Genomic DNA, 13,708 nt, shown 5'->3' with positions numbered 1-13,708 from the left:
CACACTCCCTTCAGGGTGGGGGTCCCTCGCGTGGTGTGCCTGACTAGCCTGGGTAAGGGGCTGAGGGCCGTTTGCAGGCTCCTCCCTCGGTAGCCGGCCCGACAACCCAAGCCTTCCACGCTCTCAGGCCAGCTCCGTGGCCGCCGCCCACAGGCCCCCTCCTTCTGCAGTGGCACTGGGCGGGAAGCTTGGCTTCCTCCTCGCCAGGGGCGACCCAAAGCCTCCTGCCCGCTCTGTGGCTGCCACCATATTTGTCCCACTAATTTGCATATTCCCTTCCTGATTGGCTGTGGGGTGTCGTGGAGGTGTCAATTTACATATTTATCTGTTGTTTATATCGTTGTGTGCATACACACATATATTTTATATTTGTATTTATACATATTTTATATATATAAACTTGTTTAATTAGACCTGCTTTCTGATTTAGCTAAACTTTTTCCAGCCCAGTGAAGCACCCCAATTTCTCTTTCAGGTAACTGTCAGCAACACAGCAGCAAATATCAACATGAAGCAGATTATCATCATAGATCATGCAGGGAGAAAAAAAGGGTAAAATATTTAACCGTAGCAGTGTTTGACTATATTCTGCGTAGTGAGAAAACCTGAAGTCATTTTCAAGTTCCACCATTTCTTACTTCTTTTCAGTCAGGTCAAGTTTCTAAGCTTTCTAAATCTCCATTTTCCGGCTAATGAAAAGAAAATAGGATTCTGCCGATTCTCCTATCTACCTACTCCAGGACTTCTGTGAGGATCAAATGAGATGAGGCACGGGAAAACGCTTCACAGACATTTGGTTAAAGTGTAAAATGTTTGCATCTGACTATAAAGCAAGTCGGGTTCCTAGGCTGAAGAAACTCCAAGGAGGCTAGTCGCTAGGGAGAGGAAGCTGGGCGTTGCTACATGATGTCATTACCCGGCGCCCACAGCCACTGTTTCCGGGCTGGGATGGGCTGGGCTATGGGCCGCATTTTGCACCATGGGGTACTGGCAGTGTCAGCTGTGGTTTGGTGGGGTGTTGCTCCAGGGTGGTGGCAGGGCCTGTGTCCCACTTGGGGCTAGCCAAGTATTGGTTTGTTGGCACCAGGTACATGGTGCCGGTTGTTTTTTTTGCGTCTGCCCCCTGGTGGTCAGTGCGCATCATAGCCACCAGTCGGATGGACACTTAGCCTTGTATATATATAGATAAATGCTTGTAATAAAGATAGTGTGGACAATTCTTATCTGTTTTAACTGTATAACTGAGCAAAACATTTTATCTTATGCTTGTTATCTCAAAAATATAAACTGTAATGTTGGTATTAATTATACTATAGCTTGGTTTACTTATCAAATAAGATATTGTATATAAAAAGCCTTTCAAAAAGTCTAGAACATTAAGCAAATGTAAGGTGTTATCTTGTGTAAGGTAGAATAGAAGATCAAGTGTCAAGTTTTTCATATTTTTTGAGGAGTCATAAATTTCTTGCTTAGTTATAAAAAAATACATTCCCAAGTCATACAGTAAAATTTCTGTCCTTATTCTATACTATGAAAGGGTAAAATAGTTGTAATCAAGACCCTGTGAGCACTCAATCTGAAATTTTTTGATGTTCTAAAATATATCTACCTAGTATGGCTCAGTGGTTGAGCGTTGACCTATGAACCAGGAGGTCACTGTTCCATTCCTGGTCAGGGCACATGCCCGGGTTGCAGGCTCATTCCCAAGAGGGGTGTGCAGGAGGCAGCCAATCAATGATTCTCTCTCTTCATTGATGTTCCTCTCTCTCTCCCTTTCTTTTTCTCTCTGACATCAATAGAAATATTTTAAAAATAAAAAAACCATATCTAATACTATACCATTTAATAACATGAATCATAAGTTTTTGGGATACTCTATATTTCATATCTTTGTGTCACTGTGTTCATCAAATATTTAACAACTAGGTAAGTTATAATTTTGCAATGTATATTCTCCTATGACCCAGGTAAGAGATACTGCTGTATTCAAATGATCCCAAAATATATACCTTAACTAAATATTAAAAGGATAAATTGAACTCATATTTTACAGCTAAAGAAAAACTATGATATATATACATATATTTTTTTTCTTAAAGTTTAAAAGGCTTAAAAATTATAGTTAGTCCTACCTTCAGTTTGAATTCAAGCTGCGGCATGACAGATAATAATAAGTGAGGATCTATAGCAAAAAGCTCCTGAATCAGATCAAATACATGTTCTGACAAATCACTTACTGACGATCTTCCCAGCACCAGGACTTGATTGAAAAACTATAGGAGATATTAAAACAAAAATATAATATAAACATGGTTTAAAAAACTATATAATTGAAAAAAAACAACTATATAATTAGGCATTATATACACAACTGAAGGGCCTGAAACAGAACAGATATTTCCATCAATATATGATATGACAGTCACCCAAACAAATGAAATGAACTTCTACACATCAAATTACGAATGTTACATGGAAGAGAAAGGTAAAAAAGAACTGGTTGTTAGCTTTCTTTCAAATTAGAATGACAGCCCTAGCCAGTTTGACTCAGTGGAGAGCGTCAGTCTGCAGACAGAAGGGTCCCGGGTTCGATTCCGGTCAACGGCACATGCCCACATTGCTGGCTGGATCTCCAGTAGGGGTCATGCAGGAGGCAGCCGATCAATAATTCTCGCTCATCACTGGTGTTTCTCTCTCTCCCTCTCCTTTCCTCTCTGAAATCAATAAAGATATATTTTTTAAAAATTTAGAATGACATTTGTAGGAATCTTAATTTTCATTAAAACAGAACAACTTAGTTTATGTAATTCATCATAGAACACTTTATAGAGAAATTTCCTAATAGCAGAGAAAAAAATTTGTCTTAATCTTTTTTGAGTGTGTCCAATTTTTCCATGACTTTAGTAATAAAGACAATTTAAAGGTAGTGGTAAGTTTTTTTTAAATACTCAGAGAAAGTCAAATACATTGTGAGTCAGAGGACACAGAGAAGGAAAAGCTGTGATATAAAAGTTAAACTGATCATTTAAAAAATGTTAGGAAAAAACAAAGATAATACAATGTCAAGAGCACAATTAGATGCAACTTCCATTTCCTGCCAACACATACACACTTAGAAAAAAAATTAAATTTAAAAATGCTAAAAAGGCAATTGTATGCAACTGATACAAGCATATACTTTTCTGATAGTATCATCAAAAGATATTTGTTTTGAAAGGCAACATACTTTTTTGTAAATGAAGCTGTTTATAGGCTAAATAAACCTATATGTGTAAGTTTCTAATAAATTAGTACATGGATTAAGAATTACACAATTATGGAATAAATACAAGCTGAAATACATACATTAGCAATGCAGGCCTCAATAGTCTGGACTGTCCTTTTCAATAGGCCTTTTGCGAGGTCAAAGGACTGTTTATTTAAGTTCTGAAAAAAATACAAATATGCAAAGTTACAAATGATTTGGTGAATTTATCCTAGCACCATTAGAACACAACAGTCTTCAAACATACAAAATATAAAGCAAAAAATACAATGGGCCCTGGCTGGTTTGGTTCAGGGGTTAGAGTGTCAGCCTGCAGATTGAAGGGTCCTGGGTTTGATTCCGATCAGGCTCAATCCCCAGTAGGGGTCGTGGCAGGAGGCAGTCGATTAATGATTCTCTCTCATCATTGATGTTTCTCTCTCTCCCTTTCCCTTCCTCTCTGAAATAAAAACATTATTAAAAGAAATACAATGGAATCCCAGTTAAGGTTTTACCCAATATCCGTTAGTCAAGTGGTCTTAAATGCAGAATTTGAAAATAGCACTATATGAATAAAAAACTAAAATAGTACATTAGTTAGTCATAAACTATATCAAGTTTAGTTTTATTAAACTAAAAATCAAAGGCTTTTGGTTTTGTTAACCAACTTAAATTGGCAATTATACCCATGTATCCTAAACACACACACACACACACACACACACACACACACACACCCCTCTCTAATTCATGATCTCAGTATTTCATTGTCTGATCAACATGTGCTATGAGGCAGAGTAGACCTAAAAAGTTTTCCAAGTAAAATTGCCAATAAATTATAATTCTGAAATGCTGAATACTATGTTCACTCTTCAAGATTCCCAATGCACTACAAAATATTAAAGGGTCTAAAAATGACTAGAAAAAAAATACACATTTAATATTTAAAAACTTACTGAAAATGGAATTCTTGTTTTGGAGAATACCTATTAACATCTCTATACTCTGAAGTTTTAGACCAAACTGAGATTCATTCAACATCACTTTTTACCTCTCCCAAAAAGAGACTATGCCAAGAGCCAGATGGTAAAAATTGTAGGCTTTGTGAGCCATATGGTCAATGCTGCAACTATACAACTCTCCTGCTGTAGGGTGAAAGCAGCCATAGACAAAATAGAAAGAAATGAGCATACTGTGCTCAAATAAAACTTTATTTGCACAAATAGGCAGTGAGCCAGACTTCTGACCCTTGCTTTTATTCCACTGGCAAAAGGATAAGATTAGCTCAAAATTAAGGCAACCTTTATATTTCTTAAACTGGTATATTATTGCCCTAGCTGGTTTGGTTCAGTGGATAGAGCATTGGCCTGTGGACTGAAGGGTCCCAGGTTCAATTCCAATCAAGGGCAAATGCCTGGGTTGTGGCTCAATCCCCAGTAGGGGGCATGTGGGAGACAGCCGATCAATGGTTCTCTCTCATCATTACTGATGTTTCTCCCTTCCTCTCTCTCCCCTTCTCCCTTCCTCTCTCTAAAAATCAATAAAAAATATTAATAAAATAAATGGTATATTATTTCCTACTCATAAAAATACTAACTAGAATATAAATACCAAACGCACTATTTCCCTCCAAGTTTTTCCTCTCTTATTTTGCCTGACATATACTAAAAAATTTGACCGATTACAGATTCATTTAAATCAATAAAATGCAAATGATATTTAGAGAATCAGAGAGTCAAGAAAGAAAGAATTTATAATGAATTACATCTAACATCTGATAATAGTTTAGTGAACCATTAGAGAAAAAAGTAGGAGGGTAAACATCAATGGTAGGGTAGGCCTAAGTATAGCCCAGTGGTGGAGCTTGAGGGGACTATATTATTCAATTCCTTAGGAGGACCTAACAGAGAGAAACCGAAAAAGGAACAGGGAGGAATACACAGCTGTGAATCATCCTTTCTCCTTAACATTATCTACAGTTAATGTTAATAACTAATGTTAAGTCTGACTGGTGTGGCTCAGTGGTTGAGCATCGATCAACCTATGAATCAGGAGGTCATGGTTTGATTCCGTCAAGGGCACATGCCTGGGTTGCAGGCTGGATCCCCAGTGTTGGACATGCAGGAGGCAGCCGATCAATGATTGTCTATCATCATCATCATCATCATCATCATCATGTTTGTTCGTTTATTTACTTATTTATTTTAATCCTCCCCTGAGGATATTTTTCCATTGATTTTTAGGGAGAATGGAAGAGAGAGGGAAAGACATAGAGAAAAATTGATGTGAGAGAAACACATCCATTGCTCGCCTCCTGCACAAGCTCTGACCGAAACCTAAGCAGGGAGGAGCCTGCAATCAAGGTATGTGCCCTTGACCAGAATCAAACCTGGGACCCTTTGGTCTGCAGGCCAACACTCTATCCACAAGCCAAACTGGCCAGGGCTCATCATTGATGTTTCTATCTCTCCTTCTCCCGTCCTCTCTAAAATCAATAAAAATATATTAAAAACAACAACTACTACTACTACAACAAAAAACACAAAAAAACCCCACTAATGTTAATTAACTAATGTTAATAACGATGATTAACATTATCCATAGTTCCTGCTTCTGCCCAAATCTTTTTCTGCAAGTGCCTAAGAAAAATGTAGGGTATGGGTTCTAAGAAGAAATACAAATTCCTACATTACAAAGGAGAAAATTTTCTTTCTTAAAAAAACAACAAACTAGCCAAGACAGTACTCTAACCCCTTATAATTCCCAGATTAGATATGAGTAGTGAATTTGAAACATTTTTAATTTTCCAGAAAACAGAGCACTTAACTGAGTGAAAATACATGTTAATCAATGTATCTTCTAAAAATAATAATAGCTCCAAGAGTGATGTGTGTCACTCCATTTTATTTGGGCTAGGTAATGATAGTAGGGATATTTACGTGGGATGGCAAATGGTGAAAATAATTATTTTATGTGTAGTACTACCTTTATTTATTTATTTATTTATTTTTATTTTATTGTTTAAGGTATTACAAATAGTATACATATGTCTCTTTTTTCCCCGCCACTGACCTCCCCACCGGCCTCCCCTACCCACCGGCACTTGCCCTTGTCCCCTCGCCCCCAGTGTCTTGCGTCTGTTGGTTGTGCTTATATGCATGCATACAAGTCCTTCGGTTGATCTCTTACCCCCCACAACCCTCCCCTACTTTCCTGCTGTAGTTTGACAGTCTGCTCGATGCTTTTTTGCCTCTATTTTTGTTCAACAGTTTGTAATGTTCTTTATCATCCATTAATAAGTGAGACCATGTGGTATTTATTTTTCACTGACTGGCTTATTTCACTTAGCATAATGCTCTCCAGATCCATCCATGCTGTTGCAAATAGTAAGAATTCCTTCTTTCTTTACAGCAGCATAGTATTCCATTATGTAGATGTACCACATTTTTCTAATCCATTCATCTGCTGATGGGCATTTAGGTTGTTTCCAAATCTTAGCCACTGTAAATTGTGCTGCTATGAACAATGAGGTAACATCTCACAGAATGGCTATCATCAACAAATCAACAAATGACAAGTGCTAGAGAGGATGCGGAGAAAAAGGAACCCTTATTCACTGCTGGTGGGAATGCAGACTGGTGCAGCCACTGTGGAAAACAGTATGGCTTTTCCTCAAAAAATAAAAAACGGAACTGCCATCTGACCCAGTAATACCACTTCTGGGAATATATCCCAAGAAAACAGAAGCACCAATCAGAAAGGATATGTGCACCCCTATGGTCATAGTACTACCTTTAAATATTAACCTTTAATATTTTCATATATACAGACCTTATGTGCAGGAATGAGGTTAATAAGAATGGAGTCCAATAATTCTTGAGTAACTCCATCACCTTCCATGATGATAGAACTCATCAAGTCTAGCATGTGCATTTGTACCTTCTTATTGTGGCTATTGCTAAAAAAGAGGAAGAAACAAAAGGAAATGAAAAAAATCCAGGCATACAAAAAGAAAATTAAAACTTACCAATTTAAAACAACTGTGTCAGATATATAAGGATTTTCAGTTGAAGGAACCATGCCAATAATGGCAAAGGAATTTTGGCTGCTCTATGTACTTTCTCCTTCTGTTGTTTATTATAATAGCCCTAAGGTATTGTAAAGTATTTTAGGAAACAAAGAACTTTAAAATGAATTAAGTCCTTACACAATTAGGATTCAAACAGTGAGTTAAATTCATAAAACAAAAATGTCAACATGAAAGAAAGACCATCCATGTTTACATGGCTCCAGATTTAAAAAATTTTTAAGTATGAAAACAAAAATATTACAAGATAATGAAGGCAGACAGTTTTTCATTCTTTTAGATCGTAATACCCCAAAATAAAACAATAAACACACAAAAAAGTCTAAGCCATAAACTACATGCAAGTAAGTTATGCTGCATACATTTGCCACAACAAGTTTTAGTTCACCAATACTGAAAATCGAAAGTTTGATATAAAATACTTATGGAAACTTATGACTAGAAGGTCCTAAAAATGTCATCCTGGTATTTCTCAAAGAATTCTAAACAATCAAAAAAATCAACAAGGTATAAAATCAAGAATCAGTTTTGGTCCTGCTTCCTTAACCAGTTGAAGAGTCAACTAGTCCTCAATAAATACATCTACTGCTGATACAAGCTTACCTAAAGAGATTGGCTACAAAAATGTTATAACTAGTAGAACATCTAGACTTCTCTCCTTATGTCTGCATCTTAACTGAAGACTTGACCTGTCCATTTTCACACTTGTCAAAATATATATGCAAAGACAAATCAAGAGAAATGTTGTAATTTAGCTATACTGCCATAGATACAGGAAAATTTAAATCAAGACCAAATTAGCCTGGCCAGTGTGGCTCAGTGGTTGAGTGTTGACCTTGTGAGCTGGATCCCCAGTGTGGGGCGTGCAGAAGGCAGTGATCAATGATTTCTCTCTCATCATTGATGTTTCTATCTCTCTCCCTTCCTTCCTCTTTGAAATCAATAAAAATATTTTTAAAAAGACAATTAAATTGTAATATAATTTATGTATTTATCACATATAATTTTTAAAAATTTTTGAAATAATGTATAATGGACATCCTGGGCATTCAGTGGTAAAATGTACAGATGAAAAATTTTAAAGTTGGTGGAAAAATTATGTCATTACATACAGCTTTCCATAACTTTTAGAAAGACACCCCTTTTGCAAGTCCTTCCAAATATTTTCATGTTAAGTCTTCTAAGAAAAATATTTCCTTGTAACTCTAAAAGATCTTAGTGTATATGCACAGCAAGAAAAAAGCCAAACAAAATGCTTCAAAAATAACTTACTTGATCACTGAGAAGAGAGTCCTAAAAAGCTGAATAAAAATCTCATTGCAATCTTCCAATTCGAAGCAGATGTTATATGATTTAACCCAAGCTAAATTCTTAAATAAAAAAATAAAAATTATTTACACATACAAAAGCTACACAAAAGCAAACTCATTACTAAAACTTAATTTTTAGAATTAAAAATCTACTTAAAGCTTATCAAAGTCCAACATACAAAATTACAACTGTTAAAGTAGTCATGTACTCTGACTTTTAAAAAGACATTAACCTTCTCTAATTGAAAAATACTAAATAGTTAAGACATATATAACATACAAAATATAAAAAGCAGTGAAAATTAATTCAACTTAATCCCTTTTTGGATTAGAAAAAAATAAAAAAAGAAGTATGAAAATAAAGTCTCAAATAATATAACAGTTTTCCCAGTAGAATATACTTTATCTTTTCAGGACATGAGGAGCAAAAAAATAAAATTAAAGACATTTTATTAAGTGAGTTTTGATAAAATAAAGATTCACTTAACATTATGAAATTACTATTAAGAATTTTCTACTATGTGAAATAGGGTGATATTTTTAAAATAAAAAATTTTTTTTTACCTCTAATAAATAAAAGTATCTATTAAACTGCGGACTCTTTGTATCCTCCAAACCTTTTAACTGTCTGGTAATAAACAAAAATATGTCCTGTTAAAAAAATGATAAAATATATTAATTTAGATACAAATACATATCATTATTTCACAATACACTATTTGTGTGTGTGTTTATTCTCTCTTACAAACGACAATAAAATAAAATTCTCCTTTGGCCAAATGACTTGAGACTAGCCTATTCAAAATAACTGGAAAAGAGCAAATCATATAAAATTACCCTTTAAAAGCAGATTTGATGAACTCTAGTGAGATGTAGGCCTCTTCTCAGGCCGGAACTCACTGAGGGAGAAGGACATGTTCAGTTTGAGCACCAAGACCATGGAGCTCAATGGCAATAAGCCAGAAGAGTTCAGCAGCTCCCAGGCTCTGCCTGAGGCTGGAGATAAAGTAGGACCTCAAGGACCAGTAAGGGAGCTGAACATCACAGTGACCAAGGATACTGAAGCTGGTGGCAGTTGGAAAGCTATTTATAATCTTTGTTCTGGTTCCTCAATTGAAGTCTTCCCAAAAAATCCAAGTCCAGCTGGTATGAGAGTTGGAGTAAAGTTCAGTGGGAAGCACATTGTCTTTATCACTCAGAGGAGAATTCTGCCTAAGCCAACTTGAAAAAGCTGTACAAAGAATAAGCAAAAACATCCCAGGAGCTGCACTCTTGACAGTCATGCATGACACGATCCTGGAGGACTTGGTTTTCCAAAGTAAAATTGTGGGCAAGAGAATTCGCATGAAACTGGATAGCAGCCGGCTCATTAAAGGTTCATTTGGATAAAGCCCAGCAGAGCAATGTGGAGCACAAGGTTGAAACTTTTTCTGGTGTCTATAAGCTCACGGCCAAGAATGTTAATTCTGAACTCCCAGAATTTCAGTTGTAAACAAAAATGACTAATAAAATATTGTTCTCAGTAGAAGCAAAAAATAAATATTATTACCACTACAAATTATTAGGCTTTCTCATTCTGACAGAACCATAGGTTCTATGTGTTGTTACTTTTCTTCTACAACAGAACTTCCATTTTACTATTTTCAGTGTGCATCATGACAAACAATTATTTTCATTTTGAGGACCTGGACACAAGTCTTTTGGTTACTATTGCCTACATGTAAATAATAATTTTCAGTACCTACTTTTGAATTTGATGTGTGACTTCAAAGTTGTGTGGAACAAAAGCAGTAAGACTGGTCCAAAGGTTGTACTTTTCAGGATGATAGCGCTTCATTATTAATAAGCGTTCTTTAGAAGTTTTAATCCAAAATATTATTAACATGGGACAAATCCATTTTAGGGCTACTTAAAAGAAAGCAGTCAGGCCCTAAGCTAGTTTGGCTCAGTGGATAGAGCGTCAGTCTGTGGACTGAAGGGTCTTGGGTTCGATTCCGGTCAAGGGCACATGCCCGGGTTGCAGGCTCAATCTCCAGTAGGGGGCGTGCAGGAGGCAGCTGATCAATGATTCTCTCTCATCATTGATGTTTTTTATCTCTCTCTCCCTCTCCCTTCCTCTCCGAAATCAAGAAGTGTGTGATTGATATATATATATATATATATATATATATATATAGCAGTGAGAAGGATTAACATTTGCCAAGAATAAAATTGTTCAAAATATGAAATCAGCTCAAGATTAATTCGAAATAGTAGCTCCTCAAACATTTCAAACAAAGGCAGAACCACCAAGATGAACATAGTTTTGCATGTAGAATAACTTGCAGGGAAGATAATCATTTGAATGTGCAAGGTCTGTTATACTATTGTTTTAAAAGGTGTCATTAATACATTATTATCCCTTCAATTCAGCCATCTGGGCTTTGTGATGAGTAACCTCGAATGTTAGATATGAGCAGACATGGAATAGCTTTGATGTTTTCAACATCTCATAAAAATGCCCGGCATTTTTTGTAGATATTCTATAAAAAGTAACTGAATTAAAAGCTGGTTTTGCAACTTACAATAAAATCTTTTTTTGTTTTTAAATTTTTTAAAGCATCTTTTTAGAGAGAGAAACACTGATTTGTTGTTCCACTCATCCATGCACTCATCAGTTGATTCTTGTATGTGCCCTGACCGGGGAACGAACCTGCAACCTTGGTGTATCGGGATGATGTTCAAACTAACTGAGCAACCCAGTCAGGGCGGATGGCATAATCTTACTATGACAAGACGAACAATATTAAAGCTATGTTCCTAAAGGTAAGATAAACTATAAAAGTAAACCAATTCTGTAAAGATTGCATTTACCTTAAGTTTATCATGGGAAGTATATGGAGCTTCTGGGGCATAGATTCGAAAGATGTCAGCCAAACAACATGCTACAAGGAGACGCACATCTTTATTGGGATTCCTGAGGAAAAATTCAGATGCAAGATGCAAGGCTAGTGGGAGATACTGCTGTTTTTCATCTTCTGAGTCCTGATCCATATCCATAAAAGTTTTTACTACCATCTGTAAAAATGTATAAAAGAAAAATATAATCAACATCTGATATTTAGAAATCAATGGTGGACATACATTTTTTAAAAATTATCATTATGCCTGGCCAATGTGGCTCAGTGGCTGAGCACTGACCCATGTACCAGGAGGTCACAGTTCCATTCCCAGTCAACGCATATGCTAAGGGGGGAAGTACCCGATTGATGATTCTCTCTTATCACTGATGTTTCTCTCTCTCTCTCCCTCTCTCTAAAATAAATAAAAATATATTTTTAAAAAATTATTATTACAACACAAACAAACTGAATAATCAATTAGTATCAGAGGATTCACAATGAGCTTTTATAAATATCCACTTAAGAATTTGGGTAAAGACATGAGCATGAACAAGTATCAACTTTTGGATTACTCATAGACACATTATATACATTTGCACCAGATTTATGAAGAATTTAAGATTCTCATTATTCATTTTATATCTAGTGCAGGTAAAATATTTCGGGCCTCATGTGCACAACCAAATTCATTTGATATTCTGCAATATTATTGATGGTTCTTTTATTATCAAAGCTGCCTTAATTTAGGCTCCTTAAAACTGCTATTTTATTTCACACTTTAAGAGTTTTGCAATTCGCAACAGAAAGCCATGTTTAAATATTTTTATGTAGTTGTACTTCTGATTAAAAGCTTTAATTATAAAATAACTTCTGCTGTTACTTATGGTTACAAAAATTAACAAATTCACACTTTAGAATTACTCAAAAGCCAAAAAAGTATAACTGTAAAAATCCATAATTTCTCAGCCTCAGAAAATTACCACTATTTACATTTTTGTGTATTTTATGCTGGCTTGTTTTCTCTGTAAAGATGCAAATAAGCATCCCATAATTCTTCATTTCTCAAATCATTTCCTCATGCTTTCGAATTTCTTTAAATAGACTTTAACCAGTCCCCCATTGTCAAACACTAAATTTAGACATTTTGTTTCTATTTTGCCAACACTTTTAATCCTGGAGTCAGGTGTTGAGTTTGATCAAATATTTTTCTGCGCCTACTGAAGTGATAATTTTCCCACTAATTCTGTTAATAGAGTAAGTCCTACTGACTGATTTCCTAATTTTAATCCAAGTTTGCATTTGTAAAGTCTAATTCTAGTATTGCTAGATGTGATTTTCTATTATACAGGGTGGGGGCAAAAGTAAGTTTACAATTTTTTATATGGAAATAATACAGAATAAATATATATAGAATAACTCTGTGTTTCATGTACTCACAACTGTAAACCTACTTTTGTGCCACCCTGTATTGTGTCAATTTTGGAACTTCTATTCATAAAAGAAATTTACCTATAACTTCTTTTCTTAAGACAACCATGTCAATTTTAGCACTGAGTTTATAATGGCTTGAAACAAATCTGTAAGTGATCCTTTTTTTTTCCATTTTATAAAGTCTATAGTGAGACTGGTTTTTTCTTCTTTAAATGTTTGTTTATTTATTTATTTTTAAAGTAGGTTTTTATTGATTTCAGAGAGGAAGGGAGAGGGAGAGAGATAGAAACATCAATAATATCAAGCCTTCCCCTGACATTCTGCTGTTGCAGCTTCGTATCTTGGCTTAGTTACACAAGTCACAGTCTGTTGAGAGTCTGCTTTTAAGTTACACACATCCCTGTGAGATTTAATAGCTAGTAAGCCTTATATCTTGGTTATTAACATTTTGGTAGAGACTGTTATCTAGTTGGAATTAAGAATGATATAGAAGAGCCCTAGCTGGTTTGGCTAGAGCATCAGCTTGCAGACTGAAGGGTCCCCGGTTTGATTCCAATCAAGGGCACAAGCCTGGATTGCAGGCTTGAACCCCAGTAGGGGGCATGCAGGAGGCAGCTGAACAATGATTCTCTCTCATCATAGATGTCTCTCTCTCTCTCTCTCTCTCTCGCCTCCCCCCCCCCCCCCCCGCCTTTCCCTTCTCGGAAATCAATAAAAATATATTTTTTAAAAAGTTAAAAAAAAAGAAAAAGAG

At 35.6% G+C, this 13,708-nt stretch overlaps 1 protein-coding gene and 1 pseudogene across 20 annotated transcripts in view; one reads left to right on the top strand and one right to left on the bottom strand.

The window, feature by feature from the left end:
- Positions 1 to 13,708, bottom strand: part of PDS5A (PDS5 cohesin associated factor A) — a 102,642-nt gene that overhangs the window by 65,437 nt on the left and 23,497 nt on the right. For 17 of the 20 annotated variants that reach the window (XR_002829193.1, XR_002829192.1, XR_002829195.1 and 14 more), the window contains exons 2-7: positions 11,495 to 11,698; positions 9,206 to 9,292; positions 8,604 to 8,701; positions 7,076 to 7,202; positions 3,346 to 3,426; positions 2,133 to 2,273 (exon numbers count right to left, since the gene is read on the bottom strand). Coding sequence is in view for 14 of the 20 variants with exons in the window: in XM_006088492.3 (XP_006088554.1) it covers positions 2,133 to 2,273; positions 3,346 to 3,426; positions 7,076 to 7,202; positions 8,604 to 8,701; positions 9,206 to 9,292; positions 11,495 to 11,698 (738 nt within the window). In the remaining 6 variants the exon portion in view is untranslated. Of the gene's footprint in view, positions 1 to 2,132; positions 2,274 to 3,345; positions 3,427 to 7,075; positions 7,203 to 8,603; positions 8,702 to 9,205; positions 9,293 to 9,478; positions 9,501 to 11,494; positions 11,699 to 13,708 lie in introns of those variants that run through there. The other 3 variants (XM_023753636.1, XM_023753640.1, XM_023753638.1) reach the window with 3 other exon arrangements.
- Positions 9,556 to 10,376, top strand: LOC102418232 (annotated as a pseudogene).

This window comes from Myotis lucifugus, unplaced genomic scaffold (assembly GCF_000147115.1).
Source record: "Myotis lucifugus unplaced genomic scaffold, Myoluc2.0 scaffold_48, whole genome shotgun sequence".
Lineage (NCBI taxonomy): Eukaryota > Metazoa > Chordata > Mammalia > Chiroptera > Vespertilionidae > Myotis > Myotis lucifugus.
The sequence above is the reverse complement of the archived record's forward strand: the minus strand, read 5'-3'. Positions and strand labels throughout refer to the sequence as shown.